The sequence below is a fragment of the Ixodes scapularis genome, unplaced genomic scaffold, assembly GCF_016920785.2.
Source record: "Ixodes scapularis isolate PalLabHiFi unplaced genomic scaffold, ASM1692078v2 PGA_scaffold3__209_contigs__length_174095766, whole genome shotgun sequence".
In the NCBI taxonomy this organism is placed as follows: Eukaryota; Metazoa; Arthropoda; class Arachnida; order Ixodida; family Ixodidae; genus Ixodes; species Ixodes scapularis.
In genome coordinates this window covers 119,268,507-119,289,466 of record NW_024609868.1, presented here as the reverse complement: position 1 = coordinate 119,289,466, position 20,960 = coordinate 119,268,507, and the positions used below count along the sequence as shown (strand labels likewise).

The 20,960-nt window shown below is 43.2% G+C and overlaps 1 protein-coding gene across 1 annotated transcript in view; it reads right to left on the bottom strand.

The window, feature by feature from the left end:
- The window catches only part of LOC8041456 (ras-related protein Rab-14), a 36,361-nt gene that overhangs the window by 10,217 nt on the left and 5,184 nt on the right, over positions 1–20,960 (bottom strand). The window contains exons 2-6 of the mRNA XM_029974625.4: positions 17,139–17,547; positions 14,135–14,201; positions 7,447–7,534; positions 4,976–5,006; positions 1,389–1,457 (exon numbers count right to left, since the gene is read on the bottom strand). Of these exons, the coding sequence (XP_029830485.1) occupies positions 1,389–1,457; positions 4,976–5,006; positions 7,447–7,534; positions 14,135–14,201; positions 17,139–17,422 (539 nt within the window). The 5' untranslated portion in view covers positions 17,423–17,547. The remainder of the gene's footprint in view (positions 1–1,388; positions 1,458–4,975; positions 5,007–7,446; positions 7,535–14,134; positions 14,202–17,138; positions 17,548–20,960) is intronic.

The following is a 20,960-nucleotide window of genomic DNA, read 5'->3' as shown; positions in this document are numbered from 1 at the left end:
AGAACCCTGCTAGAGACCCTGTTCCAAAACACTGTTTCAGAAATGTATAAGAACCCTGTTTGGAACTCTTTGAAACTCTGTTCGAGAAACCGTTTTCCCCATGTTACAATGCTGCTTGAAAGCTGTTTAGCCAGATGCACTATTTGTGTGGTAGACATATTATGCGCAATACTTCAAGTAAAGCTTCCACGATATGAATCTTCATTTCAAATTGACGTTGAAAAGATTTGAAATTGCCGTGCTCATCTCCACGGAGAGCGAAAACGTCAAACTTCGCGAGCAAACTTGGAGCTCAAAATAAACACAAAACTTTCTCAATTCTTAAAAAGATATCGGAGTTCCCAGTAAGTCTCAAACCACCACACTTAAAAATAAAAAATAAAAAAAAAAACCCTTTTAAAGGAGCTGTGCAACGATATTCAGTTGGAATGTTTTTCACTATACACGAGCTTACTGGCACTAGTGGGAGTCAAGGATACTCGCACGCAACTCCGCTGGCCAAGAAACTCCTTTGTTGCGGTGTAATTTCAAGGACAAAAGCGATCACCTTCATTCAATCTCTCCTTGGCAAAATTTGATGAAGTAACGTGGGGATCGCAGTACACCCATATGACAATATTTGAATGCTGTTCATAGATTGGACCCGAGCATTGCATGGGCACTCGATTTGGGCTCGTGATAATTACTAGCTCAAGAAGCATTCGGGTAGTGGCCCGTGTCCAATCGCTGCAACGACGACAATAGCCGAGCCATAACAATATCTGTAACTCAGCGCGTGCCCTGTGCTTTGCCAACCCCAGCGCGTGGCTATGATCAACATTGGCGGCATATAATCGACTCCAGATCACGTGGCCGCTTGTTCGAGCTGAAAGTTGAGGGGGTGAACGCTGCTCGTTTTTCTTTAATTTTTTGTATGACTTCTATTGCGCGGGGTGAAAAACGCACACGTGTTTCATAAGTCATTAACGTCAGGGATCCGTTTTAAGGGGTATTTGCGCCAAGTACAAAAATTGTTGCATCGCCTCTTCAAGCTTAAATTTTCCAAATCTGAACTTCGGCATGAGCTTTAAAACTTTTTGAACTCGAACCTTGGGAGGTTTGCAACATTTCTGTGCTCGCTGTAAAAATTTCCTGCGGTACGTTGCTGAGGTTAATGCAGTTTCCGCAGCGCAGTCAAAGCCACTTGTGTGAGTGCTTGCGAATGAGCCTCGAGGCAAAGCCACACATTCGCCCAGCATGCCACGTGGGCAGCATGCCATGGGAACTCTTGAAGGTACCTTTGAGAGTTCCCCGTTTGAGAACCTACGACGTAGCACAAAGAAGCTGACGCCGAGCATGGCGAGCACCCCGAGCAGCGCAGAAGCTGCGGGCATGATGCAAAGGCTCACCTTCCGTCCTGAATGTTCTGGTAGATCTTCTTTGCGGTCTCGAGGAACGCCTCCTCGACGTGTTGACCCCTGAAGAGAGCAGGTGCGGGGAACTTAGCCTTTGTCGCCCATATCATTTCTGCTAATGACCTTCGGACCAAGAACTGAACTGCACCGAGTTAAGAGTCAATTGCTGCCAGTTGTCAAAATGGGCTTCTAGAGACACCTGCTATCACTACTACGGTATTACTTCGGTCTAATGCAACGAAACCTTGTTGGATCATTTGCAGAATATAAATTTTGTCACTGCTACAATCTTGAACTCTGGCCCAATGTAAATTATTGTGTAGCATAAGCCACTTCAGCTTTCCAAGTGTCAAGACGTGGCCTTGAGACAATTTTGTTTGCTTTGGCTAACTAGTATAGTACCTCAAATAAATACATGCACAAACTTCTGAAAAAAAAAAAAAATAGCTGCTATGGGGATTCCACTTTCCTTCCTTCTCAACAAGTACACCTACTTTTCTAGTCATGTGCGAATAGTGGATTTTGAGCTTGAAGCGAATTCGAAGCGAAATAGAGGTTTTCGTTGAATAGCACTTACGAATCGAATATCAATTAGATTCTTTAAGCCTTTCAGTACCGTGCACAAGGCTTAAGTTTCAGCCAATCACGTGAAGGTTGTTCTCCACCTTCCACTTGTCCACTTCTAAGCTCGGTTTGTTTTAATATAGATATAATTATGAACTGTGGCGACGAGAATGACAGATTTGTTGCGGTTGTACTAATCAAGGGGATTTATAAATCTGCTCAATATATGCATATACTCTTTCTTCAATTTCAGTACTAAAAAAAAATAAATAATAAAACGGGGCTGTTTTTTGCAATGTTTTGCTGCAGAATTCTATGAACTATATTTCTGCCGATTTAATTAAGACGGACCTCGTTCCTTTACTTTGTCCTTGGTGAGAACAAACCCACCTTGGTTTTCTGACCCTATCAAAACGCTGTTTTCTTCAGAGGCGTTGTGAATACGACCGTTTCCCCGGGAGCTATTGTGAAGATGACCAGAACACTTCTAGTAAGCCTGTATGTCTTCTATCATAAAATGAATGAATGAATGGATGGTATTGACTTTACCCTTTGCATTGGACGGTAGCTTGCGCCACCTAGCCAAAACATTTACACACCTCCCTATTAAATTTCGCTATAAATTATGTCTCTCGTTAAATCACCTACCCTGCCATTTTTGTATTATCACGCTTCACTAACCTCCTAACCAATCTTCAAACCTACTTTTTTGCAATTATAATCGTTTGCTCAGTCCTTCCATCCTCACCAGCAAAACCTACAGTTCTTGCCAAACCATTACTACATTAGGAAAAGCAGAATGAAACCCTGTGCACTTCAAAACCACTTGTTCTAGTGTCTTGCTATCACTGTAGCATACAGCGCATGCTATATGTCCACTTCTTGAAATTTAGCCTTATATGTGCAACATCATAGTAAACTGGGCTAGTTGGTAATAATTAAACATAGTTGATGAAAATCAGCTTCATTAGCGCTATACGTCATTGTCCTTAACACTCACATTCTCACCACAAACATTAAAGAGCTTCCCCATCAATTATCAAAAGCCTGCTCCTTTCTTTTGTGTCGTTTTTGTGACCTGTACATTGCTAAGACTGGTTTTTCTTGCATTCTTCTCTCCCACATTTTCCTTTCTGCTTCTTTTACTCTTTTCCCCGGCACTAATCTGCTCAGCCCCATCCCTGTAGTACGGTAGGTACTTAAATGTTTGTCCATTTTATGTTTAAATGTTTTCACATGCACTTGTTTGCATAGCCTCTGTGCCTATCATGTTTCCTCCGTTTCAGTGAACCTTCGTTCAAATCTCTATTTACTAATTGCCCCTCTGCTTTCAAAGGACGGCCAGCCCATTCCCATCCTATACCCTTTTGTCTGGCGTGTTCCCATACACTCCCAGTGCCAATGTACCCACGCTCCTTCGTCGATGAACTTCGGACCTTATGCATGGTACCCCATTGCCCAAGGATAGCCCAGGCAGCATCACTCCTTTCCATACACCCCTGACCACTCCGTATCCATTATAATTCCACAGTGCCTCGAGTTTTGTAATAGCCAAATTTATTTCCCCTTTCCTAATTATGTCCTTCGCATTCCTCTAGATGTTTCCTTCACTAATTGACCAACACCTTCGGATATTTTCTCTTTTTCTATAAGGTCCATTTTACTCTCGTATTTTCGGGGGTTTCCTCTTTTCGCCGTCGAACACCATTACTACGTACTTGTCACTACTAAAACTCGGGATACTACAACTCAGGACCAAGGTGTCGAATGCAAGTGCATAAACAAGCTGGTGTAAACTGAACGCGACTTAAACCTCGAGACTGCAGCGGGAGCAAAAGCTGAAGCTACGCGCCGGTGCCACTCGCATGTTCCGCGGTGTCAGACGGCGAACGGAATGTCATTGCATTTAGCGACTAGAGATGTTACTGCCTTTAAAAGCACAAACGACGTACGCGGGTTGTCAAGACGCTGCTGCTCACATATACTTTGGCGTAGTCATGGCGAGTCAGCCCCGTTGAGTATGCTTCTTGGTAAGCAACCGTGCACTCCGGGGAAGCAATACCTGTGGAGCCCACAAGCTCCGCGGGTATTGCTTCCCCGCAGTGCACAGGTACTCGGTGAAAAGCGCACTCAACGGGGCCAAGCCGCCTAGATCGACGCTTCAAAAAGTATGATGTCGCGGTTCTTCTCGAAGCGAATATCGAATAGCATATCAGTCAAAACTACTATTCCAATGTTCGCACAACCCTATATTTTACTCTTCGAACTGGTCAGGATGTCTCTGCCATGCGTCAAGTGATATTGACATTATCGAAGCAAACAAGAAAGAAAGATTTGTTTAGCTAAGAAACTTAGTTTCTTTAGGTTAAGCTTGAAGAAGACCTAGCGAAAAGTCAGTCGCCGCCCAGAGGCTTCCAGGGTCTCATTTTGAAAAGGATTACCCTCATGAAACAATAGCGCTGAGAACATTGGGACTAGGGGAAGAAAACACAATTGGACGAGTGCGTGCCTTTTCTTTCGCTAGCTTTCACAAGTGCCGTTTTTTCATGACGATAAAGATAGTGTACATAGATGCGATGGTAGGAGGTAACGTTTACTCTGGCACAGAGACTGTCATAAGCAGCAAAGGAGATGAAACGGTGTTGGTGATGCCCTTTGTTGCAGTGGCAAGCGACTGGGAAAGATACCTGGCATCCCTTCCACAGTTCTCAGCTACATCTATCCGTACCTCTACTATCTCCCTTTCATTTGCCTCTTCCGCACCTTCCACTTAAGCTGCACCGTGGTTTATGACAAAATACTGATCATGACATACATGAGATAGCAAGATATACTGATCATGACATACATGAGATAGCAACAGATATCGATGCAGTTGAAATTTTGTTTAGTACAACCGACTTTATGAAAGAGGGGCAGTACAGCACAGAGTAAACATACACACAGCATGCATGTGCTTGTGCACAATGGAGGAAGCTATAGGTACTACGACTTCAACCACCACAAAATTTACTTACGTTTTTGCACTAGCCTCCACAAACATTAGACCTGCAGGAAAAGTGTGAAGAAAAAAGATTTCTCAGCGCAAGGCAATGTCTCAGTTGGAAAACAATAGAAACAAGAACATATGCTTGTAATGGTCAAAGAATCAACCCAGGCAGAAATAGGCACTCTTTGTCTTGTCTGTGAAGACAGAATTCTATCCATATATAACTTGCAAAGATCCCCCATAAAACTTCCCCCCTTCACAAAAAGAAAGCTTGAAAATAGTCTGAAAATGAATCTTATGCAAGTTTCCTTGGGATGAAACCCTAGCATGTATTTACTTGACTAAAGTGGTATGGCATCCTCAACAATATTTAATGGCTAAGGAACAAAACAACATGCAAACAAATACAAATCTTAACCTTGTATAAATTCAATGGGAAGACAAACTTACAATTAAAGAGCATCAGGGCTAGGGTCACCTCCTGTCACTTCAGGACATTTCGAGATAACGGTAGATTCGAGCTTGAAAAATGCATCCGACTACACCTTTTGTTCTGCGAAACATGTTTTTTCATAAACTTTAACTTTAGACAAGAACACGAACGGGAAGCTGGGCTGTAGTAAACAATGGCTTCAAATCGTCATTGAGAAGTGCACCACAAATAGAGTTTGTCTAATAGTCTAGAGGAAAAGGTACCATACATTTCATTCACTTTAGAATGGTACGGCATGGACACGAAAATCGGTAGTCCCGATGGGCACATATAGCTGGCAACACTTTAATATACACAAAGGAGAAAACCATCACCTGTTTTTTTATAGCTTTATTTTGCAGAAAAACACTAGTGTCGCACGTTATAAAAAAAAAAAAAAGTTGACAAGCACTTAAACAACTTGTTACGGCAAAACAAACACACTTAACCTATCGCAGTTTTGCTTTTTTTTTTCTGAATTTTTCTGTTGCTCCATTTCTCATTCTTTCCCTTGGGACCACAGACGTCAATGCTTACAATTTGCCGCAATCTTCTCCAGTCTTTACCCCTTGGCAACATATGAACAGCTCAACGCAAATGTTGTCTGCATCACGCATCCTCCCCTTTAACGTGTGCAGCGCCTCGCCACACCAAAACCGAGCACCTTGTCACCCGTTAAATTCCGCCGACTCTGAGCATCAGAAACTTTGGTGGCCAGTTTCACTTACCATAGATAGAACCACATCGTAACACTGTGGTCTACCTAGTCCAAGGTAACACAAAAAAGAACTGCTATGTCTTCTAGGCAACATGAAATTAAGCAGAGTTGCCCTTTAAAAATGATAGATGTGAAATTACTTTGTACCGTCCTTGTTCATTTGTTCAATGAGGATGCCCATCGACAGCTACATGCCTTTCTAACAATATACAGTAAACTTCCGTTAATTCAATCTCAATGGGACCTTGAAGTTTGGTTGAATTATCCGAATGATTGAATTAAAAAAAGGATAGAAAAACGGTTCAAATTAGACTTCCTTTTATTGTCCAAAGTACTCACGGATGGTCTGCTGTTGTCTGCGCTTAAAACGCGTGTCCAAAAGCATGCTCCGGAGAGCAACGTAACCAAACATCACGTCCCCCAAAAAACGCTCACTAAAAAAAAAAAAAAATCAAGAGAAGTTTGATGAGCCACCTTTGGCGCCAAACAGCCAGACTGTCGGCGACAGAGAAAAAAAAAAAGGAAAAGAACTTGCGTCCTTTGACGTGCAAGATGGACCGCACACGATGCTACAGATAAGCGCTTTGAGAGCGCACGCTGAAAAAGCTTTACAATCTGACTTTTGCGCCAAACAACCAAACTGTCAACAAAAAAAAGGAAAAGAGACTTTGCGCTTTTTGGCGCGCGAGATGGATCGCACACGATGCTACAGAAGAGTGCGCGCTGTCTCTGCGCCCGACCACATGCTATGTTCTCCATTCTACTCCATGCCAGATTGGTTGCGCTGGCTCGTGTCATTCGCTACGGTCCATCTCAATGGCATAGAGGAGCAGGCGACTATTTGCACACGTTCGGCTTTGTAGCAAAGGGCACGTGTTTCGCCGTATGTTGGTGGTTTTTTTGCTGTGGAGCCGTACAATGTGAGCCCACGCGCATTCGCGCGGAGCGAATTATCCGATGCGGAGTCTTCCCGAGTTCGAACTATCAAACGTTTCCTCCCATATAAATGTATGGGCGCTCGCCGGGACTTTTGAGCACTATCGAATTAAACGAAAAGTTGAATTAACCAAGGTCGAACTAACGAAAGTTTACTGTATCACAACACAGAAAAAAAAAACAGCAAACATTTTATTATTATGTACATAAAGATACCGAACAAAGTAAAATTCATGCATCCTATGACAGTTCTAGTAATAGCTTTCAAAAGACAGATTGAACACTTAGAAATTGACATCCCCTGTACACAGTCCAAATGCACATCCTTACATCGTTGCGAAACCGAGTCGTAAAAAGACACATTTATCCTCACCATTTTCATCCGCAAACTGCTTCGCCTCCTCGTATGTCACATCTCTTTGGGCTTCCAAATCACATTTGTTGCCAATCAGAAAGATCACCTGCACAAGCACACACACATACACACAGTCAAAATCAAAAGACCCCCCCTACAAAAAGCAACCTCACACTTATTCAGACAGCTCACCACAAAATCCCAAAGGAAGCTATAGCTTCTAGTATATACTATCTATTCTGGACAGGACTTGGTGGGATAAATCTGCATTTGTTGATAACTGCTCCGCTAGGGCATGACTCGTGCATGAAATCGCTGAAGAGGTAGCACAAAGCAACACGCGGTGGAGCACAAAAGGCATGCAGTATATGAAAAGACACATTTACTGGCTTCCGTAAGGTTGCTCGAGTCTCTCGCCGCCGAATTCACAAACCTCACTCCAATTGAGGCGCCCCTCCACTTCCTCAAGGAAGGCGCGAGGGCCGGCGCTGGCCAATCGCGAGGAGCCTAAACCGCCTATTCGTCGTCGCAATTGGCTGGCGCCAGCCCTCGAGCCTTCCTTGAGGAAGTGGAGGGGTGCCTCAATTGGAGTGAGGTTTGTGAATTTGGCGGTCGGACTTTGTATACGAGTTCCCAAACTAGTTCTTTAGGAATGCAGGGGTTCTCCACTGTGCCATCAGAGAAACTCTATAGAACCCCTGTGGGGTTCTCCAAGATTCTAAGCTTACTCAACAGTCCCCACCCCTAAGGAGGGGTGGGGATGGTGGAGGTCCAGGTAGAGCATTTTTTTTGGCAACCCATGCACTCCGGAAGGTTACCTTTGGGCCATTATTCTTTTTAATACATACTATAGGCCTCCCATCAAACGCCGAGTTTGCTATCAGGCTATACGCTGATGTCCCTGCGCTGTATAGAAAGAATGTACCTCCAAGTGATCACGTAGCTTTTCAAACTGACCTCAATCAACTCAAAGAATGGTGCGCCACTTGGCAAATAACATCAACTTTCCACTATTTAAATTTAAACGAAGGCATTGAAAGTTAACTTCATATAAATATTCAAGAGTTCATTTCACCCACAATTTGTCCTGGAAAATTCATATATAGCACACAATCAGTGATGTATCTAGGAAACTATGGTAGTTTAAAAAAAAACAAAAACAAAAAAACATTCATTTTGCTTTTTACACAAAGAAGTTCTTGCATATAAAACACTTATTCTTCTGAAACTAGGATAAGCTTGCCATAATATGAAATCCACACCAAAACTACAGTAGGCTCGCGATAATTCAAACTCGGATATTTCATACTTCCGGTTAATTCAAACAGATGTAAAAATTTTAGTTGTCCCGCTATGTTTTTAATGTATTTATAAGCCGCTTAATTCGAACGGCGTTTTTGCTTAATTCATACATTTTTGTTCTCATGGCCCCATTGAGTGCGCTTCTTTCCGAGCACCGGTGCACCGCAGAGAAGCAATACCCACGGAGCTTGTTTTCGCGAGTATTGCTTCTCCGCAGTGCACCGGTGCTCGGAAAGAAGCGCACTCAACGGGGCTCAAGCAGGCACACATTAGCGGAAAACGGCATTCACATTATGTGCTTCAAGACTAGCAATGATGACCAAGACGACATCGAGGATGAGGAACAGTTCACTGGCATCATGCTTTCTGGCCTTGAAGCACATAATGTGAACGCTGAGCTGGCGGAATATGCTAGTCTTGACGACGATGCGTGTGTTTGTCGTGATGACTCATTAGAGGACATAAGGAAGTAATGCCAGCACAGTGCAGCAGTGAGAGTGAAGATGATGAAGAAAGGGATGGCCCACTACCAACTGTCACAGCCGCAGAGGCCTTTAAGCACATCGCTCAGCTCCGGAAGTTTCTGTCTGCAAAGGAAGTCCCGTAAAGAGCTACTTGCGCTGGCTGGTATTGACAATTTTGTTTTGAGATCTCATGTACTGACTAAACAGTCCACAATCGACAACTTTTTTGCCGGATGAATAAACTTAACGTCAGAGTTCTTTCACCCATGTATTATGCGTGTACTTGCTTATAATTAGGCCTATGTAGAAGAAATTGGCAAAAATCTGCTTTGTATGTGTAGCTATTCATGTAACAAATCATAATGTTGTCTAGTATCATATTTAGATGAATTTCTGATAATTCAAACTTCTGGTAATTCAAACTGAAATCTGTGACTTCCTGGAGTTTGAATTAATGAGTTTACTGTATTTAATGCTACAACTTGAAGCTTTTCAAGACAAAGCTGCACGTTTCATCTGTCATGAGTACTCTCCCTAAACAAGTGTCAGAGATCTGAGAAAAAAAAAAAAAAACTTGGGTTTAGTCTCCCTCGGAAAACATGAAAAATTGCTCGCTCATATTTTTTTCATTAAGGCCCGTTCACACTCTTGCGACTGCTTGTGACCTCTTAAACCTGGGTTCCTTAAAACTTCTTAAACCAGAGAACACACTGGCGCCATCTATTGGGAAGCAGTGTAAACTCGGCGGTCCGGCATATTTTTTTTTTATTTCTCGCGCAATATCCTTTCTTTTTTGGCTCAAAAAACTTTTGTCAATGTTATAAACGAGCCTTTCTATGGGTATTACGCACATTTGACCTCGGAAATCCCGCAAAACCTTCGCTTTTGTGAAATGCAGTTCTAGGGTCACCGCATAGATGGCGCCACAATGTTAGTATGTTCCCTCATTCTAGAAACATTTAAGAAGTTGTAAGAGATCTCGTCTCTCTCAGTCGTACTCGGTCGCAAGAGTGTGAACGGGCCTTTACATTTATTACAGAGAATCCTTTTTCAAAACAAATTACATACCTCCTACCTGCTCAGTTCACATCTGACAGAGTTGATAATTTTATGCAAAGTGAAATCAATTAAATCACAAACTAATTTGTTTCTGAAATAAATGTTTAGGGTGCAAACGAGCTGGTGTACATTAAACATGATTCAAAAACCCAGAGACTGCAGGTAACAATGCACACACTCAAGTCTCAAACACAGCTGAAATTTTATTTTCCAAAACCCGGTTACATGGAAGAAAAAAAAAAAACGAACGAAAAGGGGGAAGGAAAACCCCAAGAACACCTCTTTCCACAAATGTGCATTCCAAACAGTTCACAGGACACTGACGGCCTCCAGGACACCTTCCTCCTTTCTTATCTTTGAACCCTGTCACCCCCGACCCAAAAACAAACAAAACAACTTTACTTCCAGGAAACTTGCAAACACTTCAAGGAAAGCACTTTTCAAAGCCTAAGAAATCACCGAAGTTTGTGGTCCAAACCAAACGAAGGCTTATTAACAGCATTTCCGTGACTTAGTATTGTGAGTGATTCCTTTATCAAACGTTTGTGGTCACCTTTTTTCCTTTTTTCTACCAATGTCGAACTCCACAATGGCATACAATCATTACCTTCGGCCAGATGTTTCGAAACTTCAGAGTACAGGTCCTTTTTCTTTATACAGCGCTTATGTTCCGTCAACCATTTATATCAGACAAATTAAACGATGTATAAATGAACGGTTGACGGAACATAAGCGCTGTATAAAGAAAAAGGACCCGTACTACGAAGTTTCGAAACATCTGGCCGAAGGTAACGATTGTATGCCATTGTGGAGTTCGACATCGGTAGAAGGGAAAAAGATGACCACAAATGTTTGATAAAGGAATCACTCACAATACTAAGGCATGAAAACGCTGTTAATAAGCCTTCGTTTGGTTTGGACCACAAACTTCGGCGGTTTCTTAGGCTTTGAAAAGTGCTGTCCTTGAAGTGTCTACAAGTTTCCGGGAAGTAAAGTTGTTTTGTTTGTTTTTGGGTCGGGGGTGACAGGGTTCAAAGATAAGAGAGGAGGAAGATGTCCTGGAGGCCGTCATTGTCCTGTTAACTGTTTGGAATGAACATTTGTGGAAAGAGGTGTTCTTGGGGCTTTCTTTTCCTTTTTTCGTTGCTTTTTTCCTATTTAACCAGGTTTTGGAAAATCAAATTTCAGCTGTGTTTGAGACTTTTGAGTGTGTGTCGTTGCCTGCAGTCTCAGGGTTTTTGAATCGTGCATAATTTGTTTCTCTTTCCCCCACTGGCCTTATCCGTATAAGACTGGAATAGTCACCCTGAAATTTTTTTCACTCTTTCAGATCCAATACTGTTTAAACTAAGCCGAGAAGAGCTTATTTCTTAACTTGATATTTCCTCGATGCCTTTTGTATTTTGGAACAATTGCTTTTTTTTGCGCTCGTTGATGCACCGAGTTGTGGAAAGAGTAGGTAACTCTTTATCTCGAGTGTTTCATATTTCATATCATTTAACATCATTATACTTCTAGTACTGTCAGTTTCTCTGTTACCATTATTCTATGTAGGTATATCTATATATCTACCACCCAAGGGTGTCCCAAATAACTTGCACCAAACTTTAAAAACAAACAAAAAAATATGGAGTGCTCTGTGGGAGCGAAACTAACCGCATATTATTAGTGTCTTACGAAAGTGCAAAAATATCTTAAGTTTGCTTAGTTACATATTTCATTATTTAAGACTAATTAGCTAAGTGTCTAATCATCCGTTTACGAGCTGAGGAGTGAATTGGATAGTTGTAGAGCACACTGAGAAACTTTTAACAAAAGTGTTCGCTCCGTAATAGACTTTGCTCACCCGTTTTTTTTAAAGAGAAAGCCCGCGAAATATAGATAAAGATCATGTGACAACACATCCAAACGTTGCGCTTCCAGTGCTTTTAGATGTGCTCTGAAAGAAGGAAGTTCACCTTATCCCTGGCGCTGTTCGAGACGTGGCTTCGTGTTGGTGCAGGCCCTGAGGATACGCACGAGTGCCTGCTGCCGCAGAGCCCTGCCTCAAACGGCGCACCAGTGACAAGGTAAACTTCGTTCTTTCAAAGCCTGTCTAAGGGTGCTGAAAGTGCGACGTGTGGGCACAGTGTCCCATGGTCCATTTTTTATATTTCGCAGGCTTTCTTTCTAGGTTAAAACAAAGAAGTGCGCAAAGCGTATCGTGCAGCAAACACCTTTAATTGGATGTTTCTCAATACACTCTACAACTTTCCAATTCACACCTCGGCTCTTAAACAAATAATAAAAAATTATATAATTAGTCTTAATTAACTAAAAAAAACTAGGTGCACTAAAGAAGATGTGTGCCCTTTCGTAAAACGCTTGCTAAGAACATACAGTTAGTTTCCCTCCCGCAGATCGCTGTTCTTTTTTTTAAAGTTTAGTACAAATTATCTGCGACACCCTGCATAGATAGCGACTTCTCCATCTTTCTTGCTTTCATCCTCTTGTGATGCATCGCTAAACGACTTTGAGATACAAGAAATTAAATGGAATGTATGAACCGAACTCTCTTTAGCGTAAGCACCATAGATTAGAAATCTACAGGCTCTAGAACTGCACAAAAGGTTCACACCACACAAAACATTAAATCTGAAATAGTTATGCTGCTAAAATGTATTACATTTGGCTATAATGTTTTTTTGTTTTTTTTTTGTGAATAAACTTTTAGTTTAACAAATTAATTAAATTTTATTATGTACCCCACCCTCCACCCCCAACTCCAGTTTTGTCTTCAAGTGTGTACTATTCTCCTCTCGCATGTACTGGATGTTTCATTTTACTGATTAGTAAACTGCACAAACTGGTTTCTTTTCATAAAGAGTCACAAATTTCACAAGAAAATCATACAACCAAACCTTGCCGATACATACATTCTCGGTTAATGTTTTCCCGGCCATTACATTCATGAACACGAGTTTATTGAAAACCAAAGGGATACAAATAACGTCCAATGAAGAAGTACCCCCTTTTTTTTTCTTGGTTTTTCTTGTACAGCAGTGCAACCTATATGTAGTTATTTCCGTAAGTATGAACCTCGTGTGCAACGACAAAGAACAGCCCAAAGGGACGTGGTGTAGATTCATGGCTACAGCAAGCCCTCCACTCTGACCCCATCCGCCAAAAAGGGCAGAAGGCACAGTAGTTAACGAAACAGATTGGCGGACGCTGGCAAAGGCCATTTGGTTTGGTTTAGCTTGCTTAGGCCTAATTGGCTCTGCACGCCGTCTTTCGTCGCGCTCCGTAACTATGCGTTGCCTTTTACAGGAAGCGCAGCTGTCTCCCTTTTTTTCCGGCATCCGCCTCTGGTCTATCCGATCACTGCAACAGCCGCATTTCGCCTTTGCATTCTTACACTGTGTTGGCGTCCTGCTAATATGCCGCCACCGAAAGCGTGGAAAAGCTATACTACTGCAAGATTGAAGTTGTGTGCTGTCGTACATGCGACTGACAACGGCAACCAAGCAGGAAGGCATTTGAATGTCAGCGAGAAAATCATCTGGGACTGGAACAAAGCTGCAAGCATGCTACAGTCAATGAAGAGCACAAACAAGCGCGATTTATAGTCCGGAAAATATGGAATTCATTTTCTGCCTGTTGCATTTGCCTTATCTGTTATATTCATAAACTGCACTACTCAACCATCCTTTTCGTTTTGCTTCACTCCCCCTCCTTTCCAGCTCTTTACAACTCTGCACCACGTTTCTTCCTTGAGCAGCCATGACCTCAAACTTTAGCTGGTGTTAACCTGATGGTGCTATACATCGTCAAGGCTCACACAGTTTCCACAACACTGTCAAAGCGATCCGTGTGCTGTCCATGATGCAACTGGGACTCACCGTGTTGGGGTTGGTGAGGTTCCTAGCATCGGTCAGCCAGCTACTAAGGTGGTTGTATGTGCTACGCCTGCAAGAGACACACATGCAACTGAAACTCGCACAATTTGAGACGTCTTCATGTTCCCCTTTTTCTTCCTTTGTCTCGGGGTTTCACAAGATTGATCGTTCACCAGCTAGTCTGCAATATTACCCTTATATCAGTTCTCCTCCTCCTTGCATACTTCGTCTCCACCTTCAATGGACCAACCATAGCCAAAGCTACGGGCTGCGAGGTCCAATCACGAGCAAGTTAGAAGCCATGTGTTATACTCCGACACACTTATCAGTATGTGCCTCTCCGAGTACTCAGAGTACCGATAGATTAGATTGCAGCAGCATAGCATGAGGCTTTTAACTGGCTGGCTTGTGACTGGATCTCACGGCTTGTAGGCTTGGCTAAGGTCCATCGTAATGTAAGACGAGCCCTATAGTAACAGCCACAAATGAAGGACTCAAACTTGCCTAGCCTCTTTCCTCTAATAAAGCCAAACTCAATTATGATTCAAACTAACAGCAGGGAACCATTGCCGAGTCTAGGAAGCGCTCTTTAGTTTGCACAACCCAAAGTCGTCAGGGCCAAGAAGACTAAGATAATGGGATCTATGAAGTCTTCCTAAATTTAGGGAGTACCAAACATTCTAATATGATAAGAATTTTGTCACTAGTGTATATAATTTCTCAGGTACCAACAACTTGTTCTATCCCCTCCTCCACAGTCTCCAAAAGGTCAGCAACATTTCTAAATAAATAAAAAAAAACATGCAGAAAGACAAAAAATAAATTTAAGAATCAATTAAACATTTATTTTTGTCTCTGCACAGTCTGATCACCTCCCCCCGTAAGCACGGGACTCCTTCAAGGAGCGTTCTGAAAATCTTGGGTTTATGTCACCTTACGTCCGATATTTCATAAACCCTCTTTGCACCAAATATAAAGAACTTTGATACTGATTTTGATACTGGCTTTACATCCAAAGACAAATCAAGTTTTTTTTTGTTTTTTAACCAATTGTGGCTTAGATGAAACTCATCTACCAAGAAATGCAAACATCAAAATGCACAAACATCACCAGTTTCTAAAAGAAAAAAAAAAAAAAACTAGCTTACATTTTTTATTAGTGCTACAACTTTGAGTTCTCAAAATTTCAACACCCTTTCATTCGCAAATTAGAAGAAAGTGAGGCAACCTGGAAGCACTATGTTGGAGGCAAAGGTTTTCTGCTCATGCATATTATGATAGGGCATAAATGCATGCACGTCTGCACAAGCGGGATCTAGAATTATCAGTCATGATGAGGTACAATCGCAGCGTAACCTTTCGCCACTTTCTTTGCGTCATGAAGCTCCTACTGCATTGGGCTGCTGCGGTAAAACTTGCACTATGCCCTTTGACAAGCTACATTTTGTCAACATTGGGGCCAAAGTCTGGCACCATAACACAGTGTGGATGGTATGAAAAAGATAGGATTCATATGCATGCATTCTTCAACTGCTATGAATTTCCAGTGTCCATTCCGGAAGGCACCCTTTCTCTACCATTCTTCCACCAGGAACGTGTAACAACCAAAACGGTCTCAGTGTGCTGTTAGACACGGTTCCCTGAAGCTTAGCAGTGCATGGTTCTGTGAATGTTGTGACTTTTCTGTGACAGAAATAGAGGTCCCCAAAAAGTCCAGAAAAATGGGACTTTGAGTTGGTGTTTAAATACAATGATATGTGGCAGGCAGGGTTCTCCCTAGAAATATTTGGGATGAGGATATCTGACAATTATCAGGTTGCTGGGAGGAGGAGGGGGGGGGGGGGAAATTGCTGAAACTTTTGGTGTTCTTGGTACTTTCTTTACCGTACAGAAGCGATTTTGTTTCCATAGATTATGCAGTTCAGTTGTACAGTGCCACAAAAGTCTGCCAAACACGACAATTTGAGGCGTCAAGCATTTTTGAAAATCAGCATGTCTTGTCCTGCGGAGGCAAAATATAGAGGGGGGCTGAACGCAGCAAAGATGGGCAGTCAGCCAGACTGGTGGGTAGCAAAACCATTGCCGCCCACTGCTGGGAAGAACCGCGGAGGCAGGCATGCCTGAACCAGGGACTGGGCTACAGTCCGGAGAAAAATGCTTTGCAGAGTCAGTGACTATTATGACAACTAAATGTGTCAGATGAAATCAATAAGTGTGTGCATTAACAAAAGGTAATTGGAACGCATGAACACGCTCCGTTGCACACATCACTGAAACTGGGCGACATAAATGAAAAAAATGTGCACTCCTGCAAATTGAGGAAGCACAAAGAGATTCCTCAGAATGACAAAACATCCCCCAAGTGCCACCAGGGACCATGAGGGCAGTGCTGTTCGTATTGCTCGTAGATGTCAGCCAGTGACATTCTTAATGTTGCTCCTAACTGTGCTTAGAGAACAGCATACTCTTTCCAAACTCGGTAAGAAACAAGTGGAACCATCAATTCATCAGTATTGCATCTCTCTTATCATAAAAGCCCTGCAGACGATGGCCATAACTAAAGGCTTCTATGCTGTATTATATAAAGGTTGGATGAGATTTCATTTATTTCAATATTCCCGCGGCAAAGTTCACCACTTGTGAAAGGGGTTCATACCACCTTCTCGGTGCTTTTCCGGTGAAATGAAGAGTGCACAGATCCAGTGCCTAATATTTTGATGAGCCTTACACAAAAAGTATGTTTCTAGCTTGCAATTTGGACAAAATTTCTTGTACTGCAACATGGGGCTAAACTATTCCTCTGCCATTTCTGTAGTGCACTTGTGGCACCATAGGCCACTGCTGTGCTTTTTGCCCTGCTAACCGTGACTTGGAAATCCATATTAAACTTGGGCAACTTGCATCCTCGTAAACGTCCTGGCCAAGGCACCATAGGAGGAAGTGAGTCAATTGCGCCAACACGGCCCTAGTGCCTCCGTGCACATGCTTTCAGACAAAGGGGGCGCACCTGGTGATGTCGTAGACCATGAGTGCCCCGGCGGCACCCCGGTAGTAGGAGCGGGTGACGGCCCGGAAGCGCTCCTGGCCGGCCGTGTCCCAGATCTGGAGCTTGATCTTCTGACCGCACACCTCGATGATGCGGGTGCCAAACTCCACCCCGATGGTATGCGGGCAGTCTGCCATGAACTTCTTTTCCGTGAACTGGTGTAGCAGGCATGACTTGCCCACCCCCATGTCCCCGATGATGATGTACTTGAAGATGTACGAGTAGTTGTACGGCCCGGACGCCATCTTTGATGACGCTGCACTGTGTCCCTATGGAATAGGCCTGCTGCTGTGCTGTCTGGCCCCGGTGCCCACCTCTTCTGCCCGCTTTGCTGCTGCACGACCGACGGGCGCTGTTACAACGCAACGCCCTGCGGAGAAGACGTGGCCCCGTTAGGGCCGACAGGAACCACCACTGCATTTCATTTGTTCATTCTTTAGGGACCCTTTTTCAAGGGCATTATATAAGGAGGGGCTGTCAAATGCAACAATGCTACATGATAGCCAACAACAAAAAAGCAGGAAACAACAATAGGCCTTGCCCTTCGACGAGTGAAGCTAAAAAAAAGTGCTAAAGTGCAGTGCAAAAGAAAACCAAATGCCAATAAAAATGCTATAAATAATACATCACACACACACACAAAAAAAGATAGGCACCCATAAACCTTACATTACGAATGACACAAACAAAATCTAATTGCACCTAAAAATATGCAGAATAAGCGAATTCATAAAAAAAAATGGGGTCAGCAACTGACACAAGAGTGTTGAGAAGATTGTTCCAGTCCCCAATAGTAAGTGGTAAAAATAATTTATTTAAAGCGCTATACCGTGTTGCAGCTTCAAGGGAAGCTGAAACACTTCTTTCAAAGAATGAAATAGCGGTTGATTCTAGCATAGTTTTACCCCATGAATCTGAATATCATTTTCGTTTTCCCTGGAGATGTAACTAAACGTGAGAAAACACGAACCTTCGACCAGTCATTACGTCATTAGTGGATCTTTCGGCCGCCAAGCGCGTGTCGCTGTAAGGTCACGCGTGCAATTGCAAGCTTGCCAGGTATGTTCCTCCGCACTGCCACCAGTTGCGACGTCTTCTTCTGCCCTTTTTAAAAATAGCACGAGTGCTCGTGCACAGCTTTGATTGGCGCTGAAGATGCACAAGAGTGGAGATTCCAGAAACTCCTTTTATGACGTCATGCTTCAGGAAGGAGGGCCTTCGGCGGTACTTTCAAAATGATTTTCTGCAGCCTTTAAGCACCAAACTAAAAAATAATTTCGATATTTGAGATCTTGAAGGTCAAATGAAGACGATTTAAGTGCGTTTCCTCAAATAGGAAATGGCGTCAGCTACTTTTTAAGAATAGCGCAACAAGCTCCTCTAACAAAGCTCTCCATCTTTTCCACTTTAGCAGAGCGAAAGCTGGAGAGGACGCCAGTGAACTCTCCTTCTCGCCGGCGTTCGCTCACTTAAGTGGAAACAGTGCAGGGCTTTGTGGGATGAGCTTGTCCTGCTTTTCTCAACTGGCAACATTGTATTTTGTGTTTGTTTAGAGAGCAGGAAGTTGGTCAGCCTCAATGGGCATCTGGTGTCTCAGCCGTAGATGAGAAATTTAGCTAATGCAGGACACTGCTAGCCTGGGGGTCTTCAACGCGCATCATGCAGTAGTGATACACGAATGTGCGTCGGTACGGTGCTCATGCAGAATGAAACGGGCAGGGGTGAGAATTGAGCCCAGGGTCCCTGGGTTCTGCAGCGCAAGCATTCGATCCCCATGCTTCTTTTCGCCACCGATTCTCCCCCGACAGGAACTGCCAAAGCGGCAACACTGCAAGCAGCTGATCCGTTGTCCCCTATATTTTCACAGCAACCCTCGCAACATGTGAGCAGAAGGATGAGAGACAAAACGGAAGATTTTTAAAACTTAAAGTAGGAAGTTTCATCTAGATGGGGGGGGGGGAGGTGTCTCAAACACGTGGACCAAAACTTGAGAGGGTGTGACCCGCAGACACCTTGCAGCTGCCTGTGGGTCCATTTCTCTAGCGCTATGGGTGCAATAAAGAATTGTGTTGTGTCGTTGACTCATTTTTGCCCAAAACATAGCTCTGCTCTTGAAGCACATTCACAAATTTTGCACTGTTGTTTTCTTTTGCAGCGAGTTTTGTTTTGTCCTCATTTTCGCTCCTCAGCTCTTTCTCACAATAATCACCAGTATGACAGTGCAACTACCAGGCTAAAAGTGCTATCTCTTTCCTCAAGGACGCATCTCGGCAGCACAAACTCTCAATATACCTAGCTGCCACAAAATACTATTAGGAGAAAGGTATTTTCCTTATAATGCTGTTATAAAAATCGTCAGGAAAGCAAAAACTCATTTAAAGAGATTTTTTTTATTGAACATGTTTATTTTGATTAAATTTCGAACGAACCGAGCGACAGGGCAACGAAAGCGTGCTTGCTTTCTCGTTCTATATGAGCAGAAACTGAGGGAGAAGAGGGGATGAGAGCGGGAGAGGGACATCGGAGCACCGAGCTCAGATTTGAAGGATTACAGTGCAATCCACTTATAACGATACCAGATATAACAATGTACTGCTTATAACGATCAGCTTCTAGAGTTTCAAGACTAGAAACGCCCAGCTTCTAGTCCAGATACAACAATATTCGGTTATGACGATTAAATTTTCGGGTTTTCTCATTATCGTTATAAGCGGATTGCACTGCAGTGGGCAGACACCAAGGTAAGCTGCCTCCATCTCTACCCGTCTGCTCCTCATGCAGTGTTCAAACAGTTAGTAGAGACAAAGGCAGCTCGCTACCTTTGCGTGTAGCCACTGGTCCTTCAAATTGGAGCTTGGCACTTTGACGTCCCTGCATGCTCCCATCACCACCACTCCCTCAGCTTCTCTTTATAATGAAACATTCCAGCATATGGGTGTGCAGTGTCATTTTAAATTTTGATATTGCATCAGATATGGGCTCAAAGCAGTTGAATAAAGACAAAAAAGTTAAAGATGTCACTGGCAAAACGAAGTTTCAAAAAAAAAAAAAGAAAGCCAAGGGGACGAGGTTTTTTCTCTAGGAAATCTAGGATGTTGCTAAGAGACTCGGCTGCTTCGTAACATAAAAATCAATTGCCTTTTTTTTTTAATGCGATACCATTAATTGTTTTATGGAGCGAGCCGACGTCATCAGTTTGAAGCGTGAAAATGGCACCTTAAATCCTTTCTCCAAGAGCAAACTCCCAGCTATGAAACCACGTGAAAAGCCTAGACACGGCACCTAGTTTTCCTGATCCCAAAGGAGCGAAGTAAGGCTGATGGCTTTTCGGCTCCAGCCCCAATGACTGGCGCGCTTCGACGAGGCTCCCATTCACCGGACATGCAGCGCCATGGCGTGGCCGGTCATTGAAACTGACGCTGCGCATCGGTTTTAATGACCGGCCACCCCGTGGAGCTGCATGTCCGTCGATGCCGTCGACGCAAATACGCTGCAGACGAAATAAGGGAGAGGAAAGAATGATGTACGTACATGCTTTCGCATTCACAACTCATAAGGAGTGCTTAGGTGTACCTTGAGCCTTTTTTTTTTCTGTAAAACTCATTCACTTTTTCCCCCTCCCTATGCTGACCCTCAACCTTTCTTAAAGGGGATATAGGGCCCCCAACCTGGAATAAATTTAAGACCCCTGGTTCAGATACTTCCCAGCATCAAGTGTAGTGTCTAACGCAATGCTAAATTACAAATGATGTCAGGTTTCGTTTAATAGGGAAGACCAAAATT